Source organism: Pristis pectinata, chromosome 21 (genome assembly GCF_009764475.1).
Source record: "Pristis pectinata isolate sPriPec2 chromosome 21, sPriPec2.1.pri, whole genome shotgun sequence".
NCBI lineage: Eukaryota > Metazoa > Chordata > Chondrichthyes > Rhinopristiformes > Pristidae > Pristis > Pristis pectinata.
Genome location: NC_067425.1, coordinates 2,637,668 through 2,662,122, shown reverse-complemented (window position 1 = coordinate 2,662,122; position 24,455 = coordinate 2,637,668). Strand labels below are relative to the sequence as shown.

The 24,455-nt window shown below is 56.4% G+C and overlaps 4 protein-coding genes across 4 annotated transcripts in view; 3 read left to right on the top strand and 1 right to left on the bottom strand.

Annotated features, from left to right (window-relative positions):
• Positions 1 to 993, top strand: part of LOC127581259 (Na(+)/citrate cotransporter-like) — a 33,759-nt gene extending 32,766 nt beyond the window's left edge. The window contains exon 12 of the mRNA XM_052035463.1: positions 663 to 993. Coding sequence (XP_051891423.1) covers positions 663 to 791 — 129 coding nt within the window. The 3' untranslated portion in view covers positions 792 to 993. The remainder of the gene's footprint in view (positions 1 to 662) is intronic.
• Positions 994 to 3,313: 2,320 nt separating this feature from the next.
• On the bottom strand, positions 3,314 to 16,206 carry LOC127581477 (uncharacterized). The gene is made up of 5 exons (XM_052035936.1): positions 16,139 to 16,206; positions 11,404 to 11,555; positions 9,591 to 9,751; positions 5,722 to 5,830; positions 3,314 to 5,074 (listed from the first exon to the last, which is right to left on the bottom strand). The coding sequence occupies exons 1-5, from the start codon at positions 16,204 to 16,206 to the stop codon at positions 4,803 to 4,805; spliced, it is 762 nt and encodes a 253-aa protein (XP_051891896.1). The 3' UTR covers positions 3,314 to 4,802.
• On the top strand, positions 11,307 to 15,827 carry med31 (mediator complex subunit 31). Its single transcript, XM_052035494.1, has 4 exons — positions 11,307 to 11,516; positions 13,883 to 13,957; positions 14,450 to 14,546; positions 14,643 to 15,827. The coding sequence occupies exons 1-4, from the start codon at positions 11,486 to 11,488 to the stop codon at positions 14,833 to 14,835; spliced, it is 396 nt and encodes a 131-aa protein (XP_051891454.1). The 5' UTR covers positions 11,307 to 11,485; the 3' UTR covers positions 14,836 to 15,827.
• Positions 16,207 to 18,028: 1,822 nt separating the features above from the next.
• Positions 18,029 to 22,529, top strand: LOC127581272 (tRNA uridine(34) hydroxylase-like). The gene is made up of 3 exons (XM_052035491.1): positions 18,029 to 18,160; positions 18,820 to 18,928; positions 22,041 to 22,529. Exons 1-3 carry the CDS (start codon positions 18,050 to 18,052, stop codon positions 22,310 to 22,312), a joined length of 492 nt encoding a protein of 163 aa, XP_051891451.1. The 5' UTR covers positions 18,029 to 18,049; the 3' UTR covers positions 22,313 to 22,529.
• Positions 22,530 to 24,455: the final 1,926 nt, after the last annotated feature.

Sequence of the window (24,455 nt, the reverse complement as noted above, 5' to 3'; positions counted from 1 at the left end):
GAACACCACTTTTCCTCAGCATCACTGGAACCCTCTCCCCACCAGCATGGGATGGACTACTGTGCTTCAAGAAGGCGGCTCACCCCACCTTCCCAAAGGGCAGTTAGGGAGGGTGGTAAACGTTGGCCCCGATCCTGGGAATGAACAAAACAGAACAGGGAAGTTGGACCAATCCTCCGTAAAGCGTGAGAGCACTTGTGGAGGGAAGTCCTCAGGCACGAGAGAGACTGGGCTGATGTTCCATCCAATGCAACGTGCTTCAGGGGAGGTTTGACAAAGGGTTTTCCAACTGATGAGGACAGGTAAAGTGGACAAGGAGAGAGGCCGAGGGTCGGTAACCGTGGGACCCAGATTTAAGGTCATTGGCAAAGGAGGGAGAAGGGAGATGTGATGTTTTCCCGCCTGGTGTGGTGAGCTGGAGCACAGGATCAGCCAGAGGGGAACTGGAGTGTGTAACGTGGAATAACTCGTGGCCTGAGGGGAACTTAACCCAACTGCGTGGGGTAAATAACCCGTGGATTCCCAGTCAACCACCCTCAGGGACCTGGACAACTGTGTCCAGGCAACGTTCTGTTTCCCAGGGACCTCATGGCATTGGGGACCACTGGTTGGTCACCCAGCTTTGGGAGGGCAGATTTTAATGAGTTTTTGCCTCTGTGCAGGTCAAGGCAGGAATTGCTCTCAATCTGATCGGAGTGGCTTCTGTGACCCTGGCCATCAACACCTGGGGCCGGGCCATGTTCAGCCTCGACACCTTCCCCGCTTGGGCCAACACCTCCCACTCACTGTGACGGGCAGCAGGGAGGTGACCCCAGTGGGAGACTGCTCCAGGGACAATGCAACTCGGTGGACCAATTCATGGGGAAAGGCCCAGGAATGGACAGCTGACTGCAGTGGAAGGTGTTGGCAGGACCTGTACCCTGGGGCTGCTCTGGAGTGACTTGGACCTTTTGTCAGTGCACAGATTTAAATTAATAAAGCAAAGTTAGTGTACTTGGTGAAGTTGGTCATCATGGAATCCTCACTGCATTTCACACAGGGGAGGATCCCCACCACAACGTCATGACCCCCTCTCCCTGCTCTCCCTATCCTCAAGCACTGAAGGATGAACACACTGAAACTATTCACATTGTCTGCCATTGACAGGTGGCGCAGTGGGTAGAGCCACTGCCTCAGAGCTCCAGAGACCCCGGTTCAATCCTGACCTCCGGCACTGTCTGTGTGAAGTTTGCACGTTCTCCCTGTGACCGTCTGGGTTTCCCCCGGGTGCTCCAGTTTCCTCCCACCTCCCAAAGACATGTGGATGGGTCAGTGGGTTAATTGTCCCTAGTGTACAGGTGAGACAAGATTTCTTTATTAGTCACATGTACATTGAAACACACAGTGAAATGTATCTTTTGCGGAGAGTGTTCTGGGGGCAGCCCGCAAGTGTCGCCACGCTTCTGGTGCCAACATAGCATGCCCACAACTTCCTAACCCGTACATCTTTGGAATGTGGGAGGAAACCGGAGCACCTGGAGGAAACCCACGCAGACACGGGGAGAGTGTACAAACTCCTTACAGGCAGCGGCAGGAATTGAACCCGGGTCGCTGGCGCTGTAATAGTGTTACGCTGACCGCTGAGAGTTGATGGGAACGTGGGGAAAATATGAGATGAGTGTAGGCACAAGAGACCACAGCTGCTGGCATCTGCAGCCACACGAGGTGCTGGAGGAACTCAGTGGGTCAGGCGCATCTAGGGAGGGAATTGGACCGTTGACCAGATGAAGGGTCGCGACCTGAAACATCGACTATTCATTTCCCTCCATAGATGCTGCCTGACCCGCTGAGGTCCTCCAGCAGCTCTTTTTGTGCTGCTTGGGATTAATGTAGGATTTATTTAAGTGGTGATGTATGTGGGAGTCTCCCTGCTCCTGACCCCCAGGAGGGAGCAGATGTCCTGACAACCTGCAGCCACCTCACTGCCCTGTCCCAGTGCTGGATGGATGGGGAACGTTAGATCCAGGGACAGACCCAACTTTGGACAGACAACATCCGTAACATGCCTAAAAATAAACAATGCGTTATTTTACCAAGTGCATGAACCCTGTGGGGAAGCACCGATCACAGCTGGCCACACGTCAAGAAATGACCCAGGACAGCCTTCCGCTCAGCTGGAAGCAAGGCTGGGCACAGCGTTAAACCACAGGGAAGGCAGGCTCCAACTGGGAATACACGGCACTGTGAAGCTGAGATCACGGTCAGGTCAGCCACGATCCTGTTCCTAATTCATACTGCCTACATCTCGGGACTGCTCTCCAGCCAGTGGAACACCTTTGTCATTGTTGTACAGCACCCAGAGAAGTGCATTATCGTCACTGGGATGTGGGCATCACTGGGCAGGCCAGCACATTGTCCATCCATAATTGTCCCTTGACAAAGGTGGGGGTGAGCTGCCTTCTCAGACTGCTGCAGTCCTGGTGAAGGAGCTCCCGCTGTGGCGTAAGGGAGGGAGTTCCAGGATTTTGACCCAGTGACGGCGAAGGACCGACGATGGATTTCCAAGTCAGGATGGTGCGTGGCTTGGAGGGGAACCTGCAGGTGGTGGTGTCCCCCCGCCCCTGCCGCCCTCATTCTCATTGGGTGTTGTAATTACTCACCATCCAATGCCATCCACCTGTCCCAACAAATACTGAAGCACAACGACTGAATATTTCTCCCATTACCTGAGGCATCGCACTCAACATCAGCAAGACCAAGGAACTGACTGTGGACTTCAGGAAGGGGAAGTCGGGAGAACACACACCAGCCCTCATTGAGGGGTGATCAGTGGAAAGGGTGAGCAGCTTCAAGTTCCTGGGCTTCAACATCTCAGAGGATCTCTCCTGGGCCCAGCACATTGATGCAATCATGAAGGCGGCACGCCAGCAGCTCTACTTCATTATGAGTTTGAGGAGATTTGGTCCGTCACCAAAGACGCTTGCAAATTTCTACAGATGTACAGTGGAGAGCATTCTGACTGGTTGCGTCACCTCCTGGTACGGAGGCTCCAATGCACAGGATCGCAAGAGGCTGCAAAGGGTTGTAGACTCAGCCAGCTCCATCACGGGCACAACCCTCCCCACCATCGAGGACATCTTCAAGAGATGGTGCCTCAAGAAGGTGGCATCCATCACTAAGGACCCTCACCACCCGGGACATGACCTCTTCTCGTTACTACCATCGGGGAGGAGGTACAGGAGCCTGAAGACCCACACTCAATGATTCAGGAACAGCTTCTTCCCCTCTGCCATCAGATTTCTGAACGGTCCATGAACCCATGAACACTACTACATTATTCCTCTTTTGTACTATATTTATTTTGTAACTTACAGTAATTTTTATAACTTGCACTGTACTACTGCCGCAAAACTACACATTTCATGAAATACGTTAGTGATAATAAACCTGATCCTGATTCTGAATCTCCCTCAATGGCCTTTTGCCCACAACTGTCCTCTTCTCAGCGCATGGGGCTGCAAAATGTTTCCTTATTTTATGCTCTGTGAAGCTTAGAAGACTGAGGGGTGACCTTATCCAAAGATAAGATTGTCAGGAGGCATGACAGGGTGGGTGTTGGGATGTCTCCACCAGCGGGTGAGTCACAAACAGGGGGACAGAGATACAAAATAAGGGGCCGGTATTTAAAACGTGAGGTCCGTAGTAATTTTGTCTCTTGGAGGGGGTGGATCTCTGGAGTTCTCTGTCCCCAAGGGTGGTGGAGGCCAGATCATTGGATATATTTAAGGTGGAGACAGATAAACGTGAAAGATCGAGGAATTGAGGGTAATGGTAGAACTGGCACAGAAGAGGAGCTGAGGCCAGTGTAGAACAGCCAGGGTCACATTCAATGGCAGGATGGGGCAGGTTTGAGGGGCCAAGTGGCCTACTCCTGCTTCTTTTCCTGTGGAGAGAAGATGGCCAGTTAGAAGTGAGAGGGAGGGGTGAGGCAGGAACCGTACCCCGGGGAGAGCCGGTATCTCGGGTACTGTACCCCGGGGAGAGTCAGTACTCAGGGACCGTACCGTGGGGACAGTGGGTACCTCGGGGACCGTACCCCGGGGAGAGTTGGTACCCCGGGGACCACACCCTGGGGAGAGTCGGTACCCCGGGGACTGTACCCCAGGGAGAGTTGGCACCTTGGGGACCGTACCTCGGGGACCGTACCGTGGGGAGAGTCGGTACCTCGGGGACCGTACCCCGGGGAGAGTCGGCACCTCGGGGAGTCAGTGCTCAGTACAGCAGCTGTTCCAGTGCTGCTCGATGTCTCAACACCTGCCCCCACCCCTAATTTTGAACGAGCAGAGAGCCCTGTGTCTGCACACTGTCCCACAGACAGCCGCAGCCTGTCTCTGCTCTATCCCCCTGCTGAGGTTAATGATACCTTTGCAAACCCTTCCTTCTGCAGAACCAGTTATCAACTTAATCCACTTTCTCCTCAACATACCATTAGGAAAGATCTGAGTCAGCTTCTGCTGTCAACCAATGGTAGCGTTAAGGTCCGTCTTCACACAATAGCTCAGTGAACCTGGTCTTAAACCTCCAGGTAACCCACAGAGTGAGTGACTGGTTGCCCCCTCCATCTATCAGACCCGACAGTTAGAAAGTACATATTAATATTGAAGAGAAACTAGCAGCAAGAAGCATGAGCAGAGATTATGTCGACTCGATTAACCCTTTCACCACAATCGAATTCCTGGACCATTCCCGGCGAAGCCTCCATTTCTCCGCTGCCGTGTCCCTGAGTCAGCGATCTAGGACCCCCCCCCCCCCCCCCCCCCCCCTCAGATCTGGGCCCTGAACTCGGGCTCCAGGAGGGGGGCCCACACTGCGCTGTAGGGATGGACCAGGTGGGTGGGCTGGCCCTTGCCGTCCACGATGGGCTTCCTCTCGTTGGCCCACTTCACCAGCCCTCCCTCCAGGTTGTAGACCCTCAGCGAGTGGCGGAGGCCCTGCCCCGCCTCACTGGCCAGGAACTGACCCAGGCGCTGGGCCAGTCGGGAGGAGCGGTAGCCCACGGTGCAGTAACAGACCACTTCCCTGGTTGTCTCAGCGTCTGTGGAGGATAGGGCGGTCAGGGGGGGTCGGGCCAAGGACGTGTCTGGGGATAGAGCAACCTCACCCTCCCTCCCTCACACTGTCCTTCATCCTCCCTCCCTCACCCCTCCCTCCCTCACACTGTCCCTCACCCTCCCTCCCTCACCCCTCCCTCCCTCACACTGTCCCTCACCCTCCCTCCCTCCCCCTCCCTCCCTCACACTGTCCCTCACCCTCCCTCCCTCACCCCTCCCTGACCCTTACCTCCTTCCCACCCTCCCCACCTCACCCCTCACCACCCACCCTCCCTCACCCCTCACACACCCACCTCATCCCCCACCACATCTTCCCTCATCCCTCACCCAACTCCATCCTCTACCATCTCATCTAATAGCCCTCCCTACCCCTCAGCCCAACCACCTCAACCCACCCCCTCGTCCCCACCCAACTGCTGCCCATTCACTCTGCCCCCTTGAACCTCCCCCCCACCCCACCCTTCTTCCCAACCACAGCTCCCTACCCCAAACCACCCTAGCTGGGGTGGGAGGACCAGAGGTGGGAGGTGGAGGGGATGAGGGAGAGGAGGGGAGGTGAGGAGGGAGGGGATGAGGGAGAGGTGTAGGCCCAGACAGCAGGGTGACGCGCCGGGCTGTCAGTGCTCCCTACCTGCCGGACCCAGCTCCCTGACCACCTGCTCCATGTCGGTGGTCTCGGGGTCAACACGAACGGCTCCCTCCAGGTGACTGACCTCATATTCTGCCGGACTGCGGACATCCTGTAGCCAGAGAGAGACAAGAAGAACAAGGATCGGGTTGCTGCGTTGTCCTTGCCTTGGGAGTGTGTGATGGGACGGCGCAGAGGGACCTTCACCCTGTGTCTGACCCCGGGAGTGTGTGATGGGACAGCGCAGAGGGACCTTCACCCTGTGTCTGACCCTGGGAATGTGTGATGGGACGGTGCGGAGGGAGCTTCACTCTGTGTCTGACCTGACGAGGCCATGACGCAACAGTGTCTGAGACACCAAGTCTGTGGATGTGACTGAGGATTGGTACAATTGAACGTGTTCCACTTCCAACCCATCGCAGTGCCTGTGCTGACTGTACTGTAAAGGGGTGGAGGTTATTTTGGGATGTTATTTCTGTCTGCCAGCCATCCTTTGCTGTGCCTCCTGAGTAATTACCCATGACATGACAATTACTGCCACCGGTGGGTGTGTAATTACTGACACACACACCCAGTGCTGACACTGGCACACCCAGTGACTAAGTTCACGGACCGAGAGCCGGTCAGTGACTGCAGCGGTCCCTCGGAGACAAGGCTGACTCGCTGCCACTCTGGTCCTGTGGGATCCGAGGGGCCAATGTGGGGCCCACAGATGGGCCGGGGGTGTGACAGGGCAGGTGGGCTTCTACTGGTTACACCGGCCCGTCGGCTCCCGATGTATGGACCCACAGTGTAATCCCAGCTCAAGCACTCCTCGTCATAGACTCATACAACACAGAAACAGGCCCTTCAGCCCAATTGGTCCATGCTGACCAAGGTGCCCATCTATGCTGGTCCCATTTGCCTGTGTTTGGCCCATATCACTCTAAACCTTTCCTATCCATGGACCTGTCCAAATGTCCTTTAAACACCTTAATTGTACCCATGTTGACCACTTCCTCCAACAGTTCGTTCCACACACCCACCACACTCTGTGTGAAAAAGTTGCCCTTCAGGTTCCCCTCTCACCAAAACCTGTGCCCTCTAGTTTTAAACTCCCCTACCCTGGGGAAAAGACGGTGACTGTCCACGTTATCTGTGCCCCTCATGAGACCTCAATAAGATCTCAGCCTCCTTCACTCCAGGGAAAATAGTCCCAGACTGTCCAGTCTCTCCTTACAACTCAAGCCCTCTGGTCCCAGCAATATTTTTGTGGATCTTTTGTGCCCCATCTCCAGCTTCAGGACATCCTCCTCTACTTTGAACGGTCATGGACCAGCAATTTTGGGCACATCCTTGAACTTCTTCCAACGACACAACTTGGAATAGAGAGGGAGCTGGTGTTGTGTATGCAAACGATGTGGGGCATCCAGGGTAAGAAACTGAGAGTGACCAGGGCCACAATACCCTGGGTGTTGACCTGGGAGAGGACACTGCCATTGGTTCACATCCCTCCAGTGAATTTTGCCGAGATATCATTAGTGGTATCTCTCCAGTGCCTTGACATTGAACACAGAACAGTACGGCGAAGGAACAGGTCCTTTTGACCACAATGTTGTGTCAAACTAATTAAACTAGTAATTAAACGCCTAACTAACTCATCCTTTCTGCCTACACAAGGTCCATATCCCTCCATTCTCTGCATTTCATCTGCCTGCCTACGAGCCTCTTAAACGCCTCTATCGTATCTGCCTCCACTCCCACCCCTGGCAGCACATTCCAGGCACCCACCACTCTCTGTGTAAAAAAAACTTGCCCCGCACATCTCCTTTGAACTTGCCTCCCTCACCCTGTGTATACCCTCTAGTATTAGACACCTGCTCGAGGTAGTCCAGGTCCCAGAAACATACCCTGCTGTTGAGCGGACCATGAGTGGTGTGCCAGGTCTGAGGTATTGATCCTCAATGGACCAGAAGCTGGGGCACTGAAGGCAGTGGTAAATTTCATCATCGGTGTCTGTCTTCATTGTGAGCTGGTTCCTGGGCTGTGGGAAGAGGTCCATCTTATCCACAGCCTCGCCGGATTGTTGGAGAGTGGAGATGTACAGTAGGTGGGGTCAGCAAAGACCTTCGATTTGCAGAGGTTAAGTGTGAGACCAACCTCGCGTAGACCGTTGACGATGCCTGCAGCTCAGGATGACTTGGTTCTGATGTCCAGTTGACGGACACTGAGCTGGTTTCTCGTCTGTCGTGTAGATCCACGGCCCTCGAATTGGCAGCGGGCAGGAGGTGAGGGACAGTGATGTGGTGAGGAAGGCTTTGCTGAGGGTTTTGTCATGGTCTTGTACACCGGCCCAGTCTGTAGACCAATGACAAAGGGAGGGAGCGGGACACGTGACGAGCAAGGGGCTGCAACATAGGTGGGATGTGTTGAGCGGGACCACGTTAGGCTGAGCAACCATCCAGCTGCAGCCACACAGCTGGGGCCAGGCTCCAGGACATCCGTACAAGGGGGTGTGTGTTACACTGGGCCCAGGGGGCAGGGCGTTCTCACAACAAACCTGGGGCAGAGAGGGGGTTGTAGGGAGGCCTGACAGGGCCATGAAATCTGAACATTTTCTCTGGAGCGCCAGAGGCTGAGGGGAGACCTCACAGAAGTTTATAAAATTACGAGAGACAAAGACAGAGTAGACAGTCAGGCTGGAAATGTCAAATACTAGAGGGCATCGGTTTAAGGCGAGAGGTAGTGGTGGGTGCTTGGAACGGGCTACCAGGGGGAGTGGAGGATTCAGACACGATTGTGGCAGTTAGACAGGCAGATGAACAGGCAGGGGGTGGAGGGGTATGGACCATGTGCCGGCAGATGGGATTGGTTTGGATTGGTGTCATGGTCAGCACAGACACGGTGGGCCAAAGGGCCTGTTCCTGTGCTGTACCATTCTAGGTTCTATGTACACACTTACACATGGACATCGTTTCTGCAACAATGGGCCATCCGGTCACTCGCACCTTCTCCACCACTCAGTGAGATCCTCGACCTCAGGACCACCTCCCTGCACTTGCCCCATGTCCCTCCGTTCTCAACGTCTCAGAATGGACTGACCTTAAAGAAACTCAGCGACTGAGCCTCCTGGGTCGAGAATTCCAAAGACCCACCTCCGTCCTCACCTCTGGCCAACCCCCTTCTGAAGCTTTGATCTCTGGTTCGAGACAGCCCTGCCAGAGGAAGACACCTCATCCCATCCACCTTGTCCAGCCCCATCATGTCTGTACTTTACACTGAGATCACCTTGCCCTCTTCCCTCAAGAGAGTCTGCTTTCTCTCTCCTCTGCCTGTCCAGGAATGGGTCTGGTGAACCTTTGCTGTACTCCCTTTGTACGTTCTTCCTTGGGCAGGGAGACCAGAGTGTGCGCAGTGTTTTGGACACAGGGTTCCACCCTATATAATTGGAGTAAGACATCTCAGCCCCTGCACCCAAATCCTCTTGCGATAAAGGCCAACTTACTGGTACCTTTCCAGGTCGCTTGCTGAACCTGGATGCTACCTTTCAGTGACCCCCAGGTCTCTCTGACCTACCAATGTGGACAACCACACATCTGGCATGGCCTTGCCCATTCATGAAGCCTGACTACATTCCCCCTCCCCTCACAGCCCCCAGCACTGCCTCGTCAGCAACCTTGGATCTAGAGCACTGAATTAAATCCTTCCGCTGTGCACTGGTGTTTCTCTCCACTTCAGTGTCCCCACCTCTCCCACACTTCACCACACACACCTCTGTGTCTCCTGTCAGTCTCCGTGAACCTGCCCATTCCCATCAACGTCCTGAGACAACACACCAGATTCCAGGCCGCCGTTCCCGGGAGAGGGGGGAAGGATTGCTCGGTGCCACTCACCAGCAGCAACATCTGGCCCTGGTTCTGTGTGAGCTGCTGCAACAGGGGGTCCGAGCCCAGGTCTTGCACTGACTGAAAGCTGGTCCGAATCCACCAGATGACGGGATTCATCCTTGCTGGGGAAAGCCCCTGCCCGCTGGGGGGTCGGCAAAGGTGCAGGTCTGCCGGAAAACAGGAAGGAAGCTTCAGCAAAACCGGTTATCCAGAAGGAACGCTCCCTCGGAAATGTGAGACAGTCACACAGGAGGGGGACAGAGAGACCGGTGTATATCTGCCCTCCCCCATCCTTTATTCCACGATCCACTGCCCTATCCTACCAGATTCCTTCTTCTTCAGCTCTTTTCGTCTTCTACCTCTCAGCTTATTACATCTCCCCCCACTTCCCCCACCCACCTACCATCCCCCCTCACCTGAACTCGCCTGTCACCTGCCTGTGTGTGCTTTACCCCCTCCCCCCACCTTCTTATTCTGGCTTCTGCCCTCTTCCTTTCCAGTCCTGATGAAGGATCTCGGCCCGAAACGTCGACTGTTTACTTCCCTCCATAGATACTGCCTGACCTGCTGAGTTCCTCCAGCACTTCTTGTGCATTGACACAGGCAGCACCTCAGGTCGGGATCGAACCCGGGTCTCTGGGACTGTGAGGCAATGGCTGACTTCGCCACCTCAGGAGAGATTTGTAGACAACTTTTGTCTCAGAAGTTCTCAAAGAGATTTGTAGACAACTTTTGAAGTGAAGTCACTGTGGGAGATCAGCAGTCAATTTCGGCACAGTAAGCTCCCACAATGCAATCATCAGATAATCTGCGTGCAGTGATATGGCTGAGGGATAATCAGTGGTCCGGGGGTAAAACTGGAAGACATCACCTCAGGCAGTGCAGTGCAGTGCAGAACAACCCACATCTCCACCCGAGAGAAAATAACACAAGAGACGGAAATGGAGGTCAGTCCTCCCTGTGACGACAGCACATCCCTGTCAGTGGGGTTGATGACGATGTCGGGGTTGGTTCTGGGTGGGGGTAGAGCTGGAGGTGCAGACAGAGTGCGTGAGGAGACTGGAAACATCGAGGCAAAGTCCCAGGGTCAGTTTCCAATGAAAGAACTTGCAGCACCCCTCCAGCCCAGGGGGCGGTACCGGTCCTCCAGCCCAGGGGGTAACACTGGTCCTCCAGCCCAGGGGGCGGTACCGGTCCTCCAGCCCAGGGGGCGGTACCGGTCCTCCAACATAGGGGGCAGTATCGGTCCAACATAGGGGGCAGTACCGGTCCTCCAGCCCAGGGGGTAACACCGGTCCTCCAACCCAGGGGGCAGTACCGGTCCTCCAACATAGGGGGCGGTACCGGTCCTCCAGCCCAGGGGGCAACACCGGTCCTCCAGCCCAGGGGGCAACACCGGTCCTCCAACATAGGGGGCAGTACCGGTCCTCCAGCCCAGGGGGTAACACCGGTCCTCCAGCCCAGGGGGCAGTATCGGTCCTCCAACATAGGGGGCGGTACCGGTCCTCCAGCCCAGGGGGTAACACCGGTCCTCCAGCCCAGGGGGCAGTATCGGTCCTCCAACATAGGGGGCGGTACCGGTCCTCCAGCCCAGGGGGCGGTACCGGTCCGCCAACATAGGGGGTAACACCGGTCCTCCAGCCCAGGGCGCCGGTCCTCCCACCGGCAGGGGGCGGCACTGCGCCGTTTCCCCTGCAGCCCGGAGGGAGGGCCCATCGTTACGTCACTTCCTGCGAGGGCTGGTGAAGGCGGCGGCGCGCCGCTCGCTGACCGGCCGGGCCCCGCGCTGCTTCTACCCATAACGCGCGGTAACCGGTACCTTGGGTGGTGACCGTGAACGGCGAGCGGCGAGGGAGCAGAGCGGCTGTTCCCGCCCGCTGTTCGTGGGGGGTGAGGGCAGGATGGCGGCCGCACCGAATTCCTTGGAAACCGGTGAGGAAGGAGCGGAAGTTGGTGGTCACATGACCGGGACTGCGATTCCCGGGGCGGAAGTGGGGAGGGGGGTTGAGGGGCGGAAGTGGGGAGGGGGGTTGAGGGGCGGAAGTGGGGAGGGGGGTTGAGGGGCGGAAGTGGGGAGGGGGGTTGAGGGGCGGAAGTGGGGAGGGGGGGTTGAGGGGCGGAAGTGGGGGGGGTTGAGGGGCGGAAGTGGGGGGCAGCTGCTTCTCCCGGTCCGGAGCGGCCGTTTCGTGAACGGGATGAGGCCATTCGGGCCCTCGGACCTTTCCCACGGGGCAAGAGGAGGCAGTTCGGCCCCTTGAGCTTTCTCTGCTATCCGGGCAGCTCGGGTCCGGTGTCTCGGGATCCACCGGCTGGTTGTCTAACAATTATTTGACCTCCAGGTGTAAGATCTTGGCGGCAAACCCCCCCTCCCCCCCCCCCACTCCCACCTCACCATCCCCCCCACCCCTCCTCCCACCTCACCATCCCCCCCACCCCTCCTCCCCCCACACTCCCACCTCACCATCCCCCCACCCCTCCTCCCCCCACACTCCCACCTCACCATCCCCCCACCCCTCCTCCCCCCACACTCCCACCTCACCATCCCCCCACCCCTCCTCCCACCTCACCATCCCCCCCACCCCTCCTCCCACCTCACCATCCCCCCCACCCCTCCTCCCCCCACACTATCCCCCCCACCCCTCCTCCCCCCACACTCCCACCTCACCATCCCCCCACCCCTCCTCCCCCCACACTCCCACCTCACCATCCCCCCCACACTCCCACCTCACCATCCCCCCACCCCTCCTCCCACCTCACCATCCCCCCCACCCCTCCTCCCCCCACACTATCCCCCCCCACCCCTCCTCCCCCCACACTCCCACCTCACCATCCCCCCACCCCTCCTCCCCCCACACTCCCACCTCACCATCCCCCCCACACTCCCACCTCACCATCCCCCCCACCCCTCCTCCCCCCACACTCCCACCTCACCATCCCCCCCACCCCTCCTCCCCCCACACTCCCACCTCACCATCCCCCCCACCCCTCCTCCCCCCACACTCCCACCTCACCATCCCCCCCACCCCTCCTCCCCCCACACTCCCACCTCACCATCCCCCCCACCCCTCCTCCCCCCACACTCCCACCTCACCATCCCCCCCACCCCTCCTCCCCCCCACACTCCTACCTCACCATCCCCCCACCCCTCCTCCCCCCACACTCCTACCTCACCATCCCCCCACCCCTCCTCCCCCCACACTCCCACCTCACCATCCCCCCCACCCCTCCTCCCCCCCACACTCCCACCTCACCATCCCCCCCACCTCTCCTCCCCCCCACACTCCCACCTCACCATCCCCCCCACCCCTCCTCCCCCCACACTCCCACCTCACCATCCCCCCCACCCCTCCTCCCCCCCACACTCCCACCTCACCATCCCCCCACCCCTCCTCCCCCCACACTCCTACCTCACCATCCCCCCCACCCCTCCTCCCCCCACACTCCAACCTCACCATCCCCCCCCACCCCATCCCCTCAGATCCCCCCCCCCCGCAATCCCCTCCCCAATCCTTAGTTGTAGAATAAATTCTACAACCTAGACCTGAGGGGAGCCTGTTTAACGCTGCCTCTGAGATGGCATCTCTGGCACTGCAGTACTCCCTTGGTGGTGTTGGCCTGGGATTCATGCTCAGATGGTCATTGTTTGTTTGGGGACATTGGTGTGTGTGAGTGAGCTGCCCCACCTTCTAGCTTGCAACAGCTGCATTTCTCTGTGACTTTGTGAGCCACTGTAGTGTGTTCTGAAATCATAGAAGATTCTGTAGAAATGCATCTTGGAGTCACAGAGATAGACATGGAAACAGGCCTCTCATCCCGCTGAGTCTGTGCCGACCATCAACCATGCATTTACTCTAATCCTCCCCACATTCCCATCAAATTCTCCCAAGTTCTACCCCTCAGCCACACACTAGGGGTAATTTACAGTGGGTCAATTAACCCACCAACCCACACGTCATTGGGTTGTGGGCAGAAACGAGCACCAGGGGGAAACCTGTGCAGTCCCAGGGAGAACGTGCAAACTCTGCACAGAAAGCACTGGCAGTCAGGACCCGGGTCCCTGAGGCTGTGGGGCATCTTGCTGTTTGTTGGGGAGGGGTAGAGGATCCCCAGTGAGTGACGGGAGGTGGGGAGAATGTTTCAACTACTGCTGTGCTGGCAGTCCAAGCACCGGTAGTTGAAGCTGGAGGAACCGACGTCCACTCGTGGTTCCAGCATCACACTTCGTCAGCATTTAAACTGAGAGACAGTTAACATGTGTTTTCCATCCCCCCCCCCCCCACCCCACTCCCCATCCTCAGAGGAACAGGCAAAGCTGCGATTCCAGATGGAGCTGGAGTTTGTTCAGTGTCTGGCGAACCCGAATTACTTGAATTGTGAGTATTCACGGCAGGAAACTGCCTCAATGCAGTGGAATACTGGTGAGAGCTGTGCTTTCCGTGGTGGTAGGTGGGGGGTATGTATCAGGCAGTGTCTCGGTGCCCCTGATTGCCGGCTCTCAGTCTGGTTAGGAAGGGCCCAGTGAGGGAGTGAGGTACGGGGGTTATTTTTGGGAAGGGCCCAGTGAGTGATGATGTTCACTGAAAGTCATGGGTGTCAGCACTGGTGAGGACAGTGGTGGGGTGGTAGGGAGCAACTTCTATGAGGGATGGTTCAGAGGGGTGGTACTGCAGAGGAGCAGAAGTGGGGATGGGGTGAAAGAGGGGTGATCTAACATGGGTAGTGGTGGGGGCCAGGAATGTGGCTGAGGGGAGAGGGAGCCAGGGACCAGTTGCTGAGGTGGGATCGGTTCGAGTCTATCAGTGTCATCTGGCGAGTTTATCATTGTCACTGGCGTCTAATCAAATAATTTTGTCTTGATGCCTCAGTCTTGGCTCAGCGAGGCTATTTCAGAGACCGAACGTTCGTCAATTACTTCAAGTACCTGCTGTACTGGAAGGAGCCAGAGTACGCCAAGTACCTGAAGTAAGTGCCCAGGCCTGTGTCCCTGTACTGTCGCCCTCCACCCCCCCTCCTGTCCCTCCACTGGTTCCCTCACTCTCTCTCTCTTCCCCCCCGAAGGTACCCCCAGTGCCTCCACATGCTGGAGCTGCTGCAGTATGAGCACTTCCGCAAGGAGCTGGTCAATGCCCAGTGTGCCAAGTTCATCGACGAGCAGCAGCTGCTGCACTGGCAGCATTACTCTCGGAAGCGGGTGAGGCTGCAACAAGCCCTGGCAGAGCAGCAGCAGCAGAACAATGCATCTAGCAAGTGAGAGAACGGCAGCCCGGGGAGGGGAGGGGAGAGCGAGAGGAAAGGCTCTCACGGGAAACATACAGAGACTTTCTTCTGGCAGCATTGAGGAGGGTCTGGAGCAGGAAGGAACCCGTCCTTGGATATTTGTGTCATAAACAGGTCGGACTTGTGATTGAAGGAGAGCGACGAGCAACCCCCTCCCCATCGGCTGGATTCACTGCTGAGAGTCGATATCAGTGGGACAGAACACGTCTCTCTCCAGAAGCTGTTGGACTTGTCTGGTTACCCAGTCGGGAACCCAGAAATGTTGGTCATTTGTAGAAGGACTTAAAGCGATAGAAGATGGTGGTGTTACTAGATGTCAGTGTGCTGTGAAAGTCCACACCCAGCAAAAACTTAGTACTCCCTGTCCAATCCAGCAGTGAATGTAATGAGTGTTTAGAGCTATGTGACGTGGGGACGGTCTGTTGCTGTATAACACCAGGGTACGGTATCGGTGGGGACAGGTCTGTCACTGATAACACCGCCGTACAGTACCAGTGGGGACGGGTCTGTCGCTGTATAACACCGGGGTACAGTACTGGCGGGGACGGGGCTGTCGCTGTGTAATTCCGGGGTATGCTACCGGCAGGGAACGGGTCTGTCGCTGTATAACACTGGGGCGCAGTACCGTTGGGGACGGGTCTGTCGCTGTATAACACCGGGGTAAGGTACCGGCAGGGGACGGGTCTGTCGCTGTGTAACACTGGGGTACAGTACTTTTGGGGACGGGTCTGTTGTTGTATAACAGTTACATTACTGGAAGGAGTGGTGTGAAGACTTTTGAAGGGGTATTTTTCTTTTGTTGATGTGTGAAGGCTGACAATGTAAACTTCCCCAGGGACAACACACTCAGCATTGACTGGGCCAGCAGGTACAGTCAGTTACATTTGTGTTGGGTTATTTTGTAAAATATTGTAGATTTGTTCACAAGTTGTTTGTTTATGATTAATACAACAGGCTAACTACCAACCGAAATCTCTGGGGAAAACCCAGCGTGTGTCTGATTTGTGAAAGCTCTGATGCTGCTGAGGGTGGTACGTAGCGGGGTGGGTCGAACCAGGGTTCAAGCCTAACCATCCGCTGTGGGGCCGAGGTGACCGGGTATATGGGACATTGAAGCGGATGCAGTGATTTGTTGGAGCCTGTTGTCTCCGTCGCCAAGACCACCTATCTTCCTTCCCCCCCCCCCCCCCCCCCCCCCCCCCCCCCCTTCACAACCGTGATCTGGTTTGCTCGCTGCCCGGCTCAGCCACCCACTTCCATCCCTTGTCCTTGTTTACTTGGGCTCAGTTGCTGCATTCCTACACACCACTGCCTGCCAATCTTTGTAAACCGACCGGGGCCCCATCGCCCCGCGCTCGCTGACTTCTGTTTTAAATTTCTCACCTTGTTTTCAAGTCACCCCTCCCTTTCTGTGTGATCTGCACTGCCCCACACGCTCCAGTTCACCTAGTTCCGGATGCCTGCTTTCAATCACCAAATCTGTTTCTTCTGTTTATTTAATCTCTGCTTATTTTATTTTGCTGCCTCAGCATCTCGCTCCATGCCAACGAGTGAGAGGCCGTGTATCAAGGGCAAATTCAAACAGGGTTAAACTTTAACAGCGGCAGCAGAGGAGATGCAGGGTTCATTAATAAGTGAACAATTGCATGAGGGTCAGGGGATTTCTAGAGACGAGGGACTGCAGGTGTTGGAATCTGGAGCAACAACTTGCTGGAGGAACTCAGCAGGTCGAGCAGGGGTGGAGGGGAGAGAGAAATCGTCGATGTCTTGGGTCAGGGGATTTTACTGCTGCTGCAGCCAACGTGCTGGTGGAGTGGGGAGTGATTGGCCACACTGCATTTACATATCGCATTTAATGTAAAATGCTCAATAGCCTTCACAACATTTTAGGATGCGACCAAATCTTGATGAAGGAGTGTGAGTGGAGCTCAGGAACATATTTAAATAATAGTTGGAGGGTTTGGGATGGAATTCAGGGACTTTGTATCCTGGTAGTTGGAACAATAAAATCTGTTGAACTTTACTCACCAGATACAGGACTGACTACGAAGCAAAAATGAAAATCAACTCTTACATATTTTCAGATTTCTTTATGACATTGGAGGCTGTTCATCTCATCGCATCTGTTCCAGCTCAGAACAATCCCACCAAATTACCCTGGTTATTTACCTGTAAACCGTTATCTCTCTTATCACCATTAACCCCTGATTCTCGCACCAACTCCCAACACTAAGGACAGTTTAGAGTGGCCAAATAAACAATACAAGATTGAGATGTGTAGGAAACTGGAGCACTGGCGTTGCAGAGAGAACGTGCAAACTCCATGTGGACAGCTCCGGAGGTCAGGATTGAACAGGGGTCTCTGGCACTGTGAATCACTGCACCACTGTAGTGCTTCATCCACCTCTGGTCCACAAGAGGTGGCTGCAGGCTGTCTCATAACTGAGCAACAGCCCAGCAGCAGTTGCTGTAAATCTGAAGTGAACACGAATGCTCAGCAGGTCAGGCAGCAGCTGTGGAGAGAGAAGTGGAGTCAATATTTCATGTTGATGACATCCGAACTGGGAAGTTCTGACACAAACTGGAAGGGCTGGGTATCTGACGTTGTTGAACCCGATATCAGGACCCAAGGTGCAGCAGGTAAGACTGAGGGTGCAGGGCCTGGAGCTGGCGTTGGGAACTGTTGGAACAGTTCAGGGGGCCACAGACAGCGGTCAGGGAGGGAGTGGGATGGGGAATTACAGTGACGGGCGTGGGGTGTCCGTTCTGGAGGAGCGGAGGTGTCGGTGAGCACACGGTCCCGGTACCACTGCTCAGTGGGTGAGGGACTGCAGCCCGGTCACAGGTACCGCGCTCCCCGTCCCACGGTCCCTGCTGTTGGCGGGAAGTGGTGCTGGGCTCTGCGGAGCAAGGGCGGGAGGGGTTCTGGGGGCCACTGACCCCCAGCACCACCCACTGATTCCGCCGCTCCTCCCTCAGTGATGGGATCCTGCTGTGCGTGGACTCTGGGGGCGTGGTCAGAGGGGGGCGGGGTCTGGGAATGGAAGGAGCCCATGGATGTGGGGCGTGTCCAGGGGCGGGGCTTGTGGAAGGGTGTGGCCTGGGGAGGGGGTGTCCCAGCGCGGGGCTTGGGGGGGTGGTCCCGGGAGGGGCGGGGCCCCGGGGAGGGGAGGTCCCGGGGCCGCGACATGGAGCCGGTGAGCGAGTGGATCCACCACCGCTTCCCCGCGGTGCGGAGCCTGGGCACGGACGCGGTGGAGCAGCTGCTGCGGGAGGATCGGGAGCGGCTGCTGCTGCTGGTGAGCGCGGCCCGGCCCGGCCGTCGGGGGCGAGCGGCGGCGGGAGCGCGCAACCCGGCCCTCGGGTTGTGGGGGGGGGGGGGGGGGGGGGGTTTCTGTAGCTTCGCCGCCGGACGCCGGGGCTGCAGCTGGGGGGCGAACGGCCTGGGACCCCCCCCCCCCCCCACCGGTCAATGTCCCCGCCCCGAGTCCCTCTCCCCCCAGGGTCTGTTCCCTCCCCCCGGGACACTCCGCCCCCCCCCCGGTCTCTCCCACCCCCCACGATAAAGCCCCTCCAGTCACGGGTGGGTGGGGTGGGGGGGTCGGGAAATCTTCCCCCAGAAACAAACATCGAAATCGGGGTCAGGCGGAATTCACAGAACCCCACCCTCACCTTTCCCACTGTCACAGGAGACCATTCGGCCCGCCGGCTCGCTGCTAGCCCCCAGATCGACCCCGTCCATCCCATTCCCCTCAGGGATTCCCTGTGACCCACACGCTCACACCAGCTTCCCCACCCCCCGCGGACAATGACCACCCCGCCCCCCCTCCCGACCCCTCCTGTCGCTGGGATGTGGGGGGAAACGGCAGCCCCCGGGGAACCCCCACCCTCCGGGGGAGAACGGGCAAACTCCACACAGAGAGTGAAGCGAGAATCCGCTGTCTCCCTCTGGTTACAGGATGTCCGCAGTCCGGCGGAGTATGAGGTCAGTCACCTGGAGGGAGCCGTTCGCGTTGACCCCGAGACCACCGACATGGAGCAGGTGGTCAGGGAGCTGGGTCCGGCAGGTAGGGAGCACCGACAGCCCGGCGCGTCACCCTGTCAGGCTGTTCCACAGGTCCGCAGTGCCCAGGACACTGGGCTGTGGCCCTTCCCCACAGAACCCTTGTAGTGGCTGCACCCACCTTCAGTACACCCCTCACCACCTGTCCCGGGACCAAACTGTGTCGGCAGCACCAGGTCTCGGACACCGCCAGGTCTCGGACACCGCCAGATCCCGACTGGATGTCCAGCCGATTCTCCTTGGAGATGGTTCCGATAAATACCGACCCTCACTGGGGGACGGGTCCCACACACACTGACCCTCACTGGGGGACACAATGTTGTGCCCACCTTTAAACCTCGCTTAAGACTATCTAACCCCTTCATCCCCCATATCCCTCTATTTTAAATTCCTCCATTTGCTTATCTAGTAATCTCTTGAATTTGACCAATGTACCTGCCTCCACCACCGCCCCAAGCAGCGCATTCCATGCCCCAACCACTCTCTGGGTGAAAAACCTCCCTCTGACATCTCCCTTGAACTTCCCACCCATTACCTTAAAGCCACACCCTCTTGTATTGAGCATTGGTGCCCTGGGAAAGAGGCGCTGGCTGCCCACTCTATCTATTCCTCTCAATATTTTGTACACCTCTGTTATGTCTCCTCTCATCCTCCTTCTCTCCAAAGAGTAAAGCTCTAGTCTCTCCTCATAATCCATACTCTCTAAACCAGGCAGCATCCTGGTAAATTTCCTCTGCACCCTTTCCAACGCTTCTACCTCCTTCCTATAATGAGGCGACCAGAACTGGACACAGTACTCCCAAGTTTGGTCTAACCAGAGTTTTGTAAAGCTGCATCATTACCTCGCAGCTCTTAAACTCGATCCCACGACTTATGAAAGCTAACATCCCATAAGCTTTCTTAACTACCCTATCCACCTGTGAGGCAACTTTCAGTGATCTGTGGATATGGACCCCCAGATCCCTCTGCTCCTCTACACTGCCCAGAATCCTGCCATCAACTTTCTTCTCTGCCTTGGAGTTTGTCCTTCCAAAGTGTACCACCTCACACTTCTCCAGATTGAACTCCATCTGCCACTTCTCAGCCCAGTTCTGCATCCTATCAATGTCCCTCTGTAATCTTCGACAATCCTCCACACTATCCACAACACCACCAACCTTTGTGTCATCTGCAAACTTGCCAACCCATTCTTCTACCCCCTCATCCAAGTCATTAATAAAAATCACGAAAAGCAGAGGTCCCAGAACCGATCCTTGTGGGACACCACTAGTCACAGCCCTCCAATCCAAATGCACTCCCTCTACCACAACCCCCTGCTTTGTACAGGCAAGCCAATTCTGAATCCACATGGTCAAGCCCCCCTGGTCCCTTGGCCTCTGGCTTTCTGAAGAAGCCTACCATGTGGAACCTTGTCAAATGCCTTACTAAAATCCATGTAGACCACATCTACTGCACTGCCCTCATCAATCTGTCTGGTTACCTCCTCAAAGAACCCTATCAGGCTTGTGAGACATGATCTGCCCTTCACAAAGCCATGCCGGCTGCCCCTGATCAGACCATGATTCTCTAAATACCCAAGATCCTATCTCTAAGAATCCTTTCCAACAGCTTGCCCACCACAGACACAAGGCTCACTGGCCTATAATTCCCTGGACTATCCCTACTACCTTTTTGGAATAAGGGGACAACATTTGCCACCCTCTAATCCTCCGGTACCATCCCTGTGGACAACGAGGACTCAAAGATCCTAGCCAAAGGCTCAGCAATCTCCTCCCTCGCCTCACGGAGCAGCCTGGGGAATATTCCGTCAGGCCCTGGGGACTTATCTGTCCTAATATTTTCTAACAGCTCCAACACATCCTCCCTCTTGATATCAACATACTCTAGAACATTAACCTCACCAACACTGTCCTCAGCGTCATCAAGACCCCTCTCCTTGGTGAATACTGAAGAGAAGTATTCATTGAGGATCTCACCCACTTCCACAGCTTCCAGGCACATCTTCCCACCTTTGTCTTTAATCGGATCTACCTTTACTCTCGTCATCCTTCTGCTCTTCACATAAGTGAAAAAAGCCTTGGGATTTTCCTTAACCCTACTCACCATGGCCTTTTCATGTCCCCTTCTTGCTCTCCTCAGCCCCTTCTTAAATTCCTTCCTTGCTACCCTATATTCCTCAAGAGCCCTATCTGATCCTTGCTGCCTACACCTTATGTATGCCGCCTTCTTCCTCCTAACTAGTTGTTCCACCTCTCTCGTCACCCACGGTTTCTTCGCCCTGCCATTCCTTCTCTGCCTCACCGGGACAAATTTATCCCTAACATCCTGCAAAAGATCCCTGAACATCAACCACATCTCCATAGTACATTTCCCTTCAAAAATGTCATCCCAATTCACACTTGCAAGTTCTAGCCTTATAGCCTCATAATTTGCCCTTCCCCAATTAAATATTTCCTGTCCTCTTTGCTCCTATCCCTGTCCATGACAATGCTAAAGGTTAGGGAGTGGTGGCCACTGTCCCCCAAATGTTCACCCACTGAGAGATCTGTCACCTGACCTGGTTCATTACCTAATTCTAGATCTAATATGGCATTCCCTCTAGTCGGCCTATCAACATACTGTGACAGGATTCCGTCCTGGACACACTTAACAAACACTGCCCCGTCTAAACCTTTGGTACTAAGCAGGTGCCAATCAATATTTGGGAAGTTGAAGTCTCCCATGATAACAACCCTGTTATTTTTGCACCTTTCCAAAATCTGCCTCCCGATCTGCTCCTTAGTGTCCTTGCTGCTACCAAGGGGCCTATAGAATACTCCCAGTAGAGTAACTGCTCCTTTCTTGTTCCTAACCCACCCATACTGACTCTAGAGAAGATCCTACCACATTATCCACCCTTCACATCACACTGAAGCACAACACCATCACTGGCCACAGAGTGTAATCGCACAGTGACTGATTACATAGATTTCTCAATTATAAAAGTCAGGATTGAAAGTGGAAATATATGGTTCAAACATTGGGGGAGAATTCCATTGGCCAAGCCCAGCCCGATTCTCCCCTCCCAGGAGATTGACTGATGTGTTTCCCTGTTCTAACGATGGGTCTTGTTGTAGAATGTTTGAAGGATAAAGAGGTGGTGTGCTACTGTACGGCTGGGTACCACGGTTCGGAGATGGCACAGAAACTCCACAAGGCTCTCGTGTCGGGCTCTGAGCAGGAGGGGCAGGAGTCCCCGAAGGTCTACAACCTGGACGGAGGGCTGGTGAAGTGGGCCAACGAGAGGAAGCCCATCGTGGACGGCAAGGAGCAGCCCACCCAGCTGGTCCATCCCTACAACAAGGTGTGGGCTCAGCTGCTGGAGCCCGAGCTCAGGGCCCCAATCTGATCCCAGCCGGAGACTCGCCGCTCCTGATCCCACTGGCATCCCCTGGCAAGTGGTAATTTTGGGACTGAAAATTAGGTAGAGAATGTAGCTTGGATTTCTGTGTACAAACAGGATCTGAGTCTGATACATTGGCAAACTAATCAGTAAAATGCCTGTGGATAAATGATCAAAATAAAGAGCCGTCTGCTCACCACAGACTGGCCTTTCCCACCTGAAACTGGTTCTTTGCATTATTACACTTCCCTGCTCTCTCGAAGGCACTGACCCTCACTGGGGGACAGGTCCCACACACACACACACGGACCCTCACTGGGGGACGGGTCCCACACACACACACACGGACCCTCACTGGGGGACGGGTCCCACACACACACACGGACCCTCGCTGGGGGACGGGTCCCACACACACACTGACCCTCACTGGGGGACAGGTCCCACACACACACACTGACCCTCACTGGGGGACAGGTCTCTCTCACACACTGACCCTCACTGGGGGACGGGACCCACACGCACACTGACCCTCACTGGGGGACGGGTCCCACACACACACACACACACACACACACACACACACACACACAGACACACTGACCCTCACTGGGGGACAGGTCTCACTCACACACTGACTCTCACTGGGGGACGGGACCCACACACACACTGACCCTCACTGGGGGACAGGTCTCACTCACACACTGACCCTCACTGGGGGACGGGTCCCACACACACACACTGACCCTCACTGGGGGACGGGTCCCACACACACACACACACACACACTGACCCTCACTGGGGGACGGGACCCACACACACACACACTGACCCTCACTGGGGGACGGGTCCCACACACACACACACACACACACACACACACACACTGACCCTCACTGGGGGACGGGACCCACACACACACTGACCCTAACTGGGGGATGGGTCCCACACACACACACTGACCCTCACTGGGGGACGGGTCTCACTCACACACTGACCCTCACTGGGGGACGGGTCCCACACACACACACACACTGACCTTCACTGGGGGACAGGTCTCACTCACACACTGACCCTCACTGGGGGACGGGTCCCACACACACACACTGACCCTCACTGGGGGACGGGTCCCACACACACACACACACTGACCCTCACTGGGGGACGTCCCACACACACACACACTGACCCTCACTGGGGGACGGGTCCCACACACACACACACACACACACTGACCCTCACTGGGGGACGGGACCCACACACACACTGACCCTCACTGGGGGACGGGTCCCACACACACACACACACACACACACACACACACACACACTGACCCTCACTGGGGGACGGGACCCACACACACACACTGACCCTCACTGGGGGGGACGGGACCCACACACACACACTGACCCTCACTGGGGGATGGGTCCCACACACACACACCCACCCACCCACACACACACTGGGGGACGGGTCCCACACACACTGACCCTCACTGGGGGACGGGTCCCACACACACACACTGACCCTCACTGGGGGACAGGTCTCTCTCACACACTGACCCTCACTGGGGGACGGGACCCACACGCACACTGACCCTCACTGGGGGACGGGTCCCACACACACACACACACACACACACACACACACACACACACACAGACACACTGACCCTCACTGGGGGACAGGTCTCACTCACACACTGACCCTCACTGGGGGACGGGACCCACACACACACTGACCCTCACTGGGGGACAGGTCTCACTCACACACTGACCCTCACTGGGGGACGGGTCCCACACACACACACTGACCCTCACTGGGGGACGGGTCCCACACACACACACACACACACACTGACCCTCACTGGGGGACGGGACCCACACACACACACACTGACCCTCACTGGGGGACGGGTCCCACACACACACACACACACACACACACACACACACACTGACCCTCACTGGGGGACGGGACCCACACACACACTGACCCTAACTGGGGGATGGGTCCCACACACACACACTGACCCTCACTGGGGGACGGGTCTCACTCACACACTGACCCTCACTGGGGGACGGGTCCCACACACACACACACACTGACCTTCACTGGGGGACAGGTCTCACTCACACACTGACCCTCACTG

Excerpts from the sequence above, each read along its gene's own strand:
- LOC127581477 (XM_052035936.1), bottom strand. The coding sequence starts at position 16,206 with ATGGGGCCCCGGTCGGTTTACAAAGATTGGCAGGCAGTGGTGTGTAGG. Across the intron at positions 9,752-11,403 it reads GTTCACGGTCACCACCCAAG|ACCTGCACCTTTGCCGACCC; the intron begins GTACCGGTTACC and ends GTTTTCCGGCAG. Across the intron at positions 5,075-5,721 it reads CAGGGAGCTGGGTCCGGCAG|ACGCTGAGACAACCAGGGAA; the intron begins GTAGGGAGCACT and ends TATCCTCCACAG.
- LOC127581272 (XM_052035491.1), top strand. The coding sequence starts at position 18,050 with ATGGAGCCGGTGAGCGAGTGGATCCACCACCGCTTCCCCGCGGTGCGG. Across the intron at positions 18,161-18,819 it reads GGGAGCGGCTGCTGCTGCTG|GATGTCCGCAGTCCGGCGGA; the intron begins GTGAGCGCGGCC and ends CTCTGGTTACAG. Across the intron at positions 18,929-22,040 it reads CAGGGAGCTGGGTCCGGCAG|AATGTTTGAAGGATAAAGAG; the intron begins GTAGGGAGCACC and ends GTCTTGTTGTAG.
- med31 (XM_052035494.1), top strand. The coding sequence starts at position 11,486 with ATGGCGGCCGCACCGAATTCCTTGGAAACCG. Across the intron at positions 13,958-14,449 it reads GAACCCGAATTACTTGAATT|TCTTGGCTCAGCGAGGCTAT; the intron begins GTGAGTATTCAC and ends TTGATGCCTCAG. Across the intron at positions 14,547-14,642 it reads GAGTACGCCAAGTACCTGAA|GTACCCCCAGTGCCTCCACA; the intron begins GTAAGTGCCCAG and ends TCCCCCCCGAAG.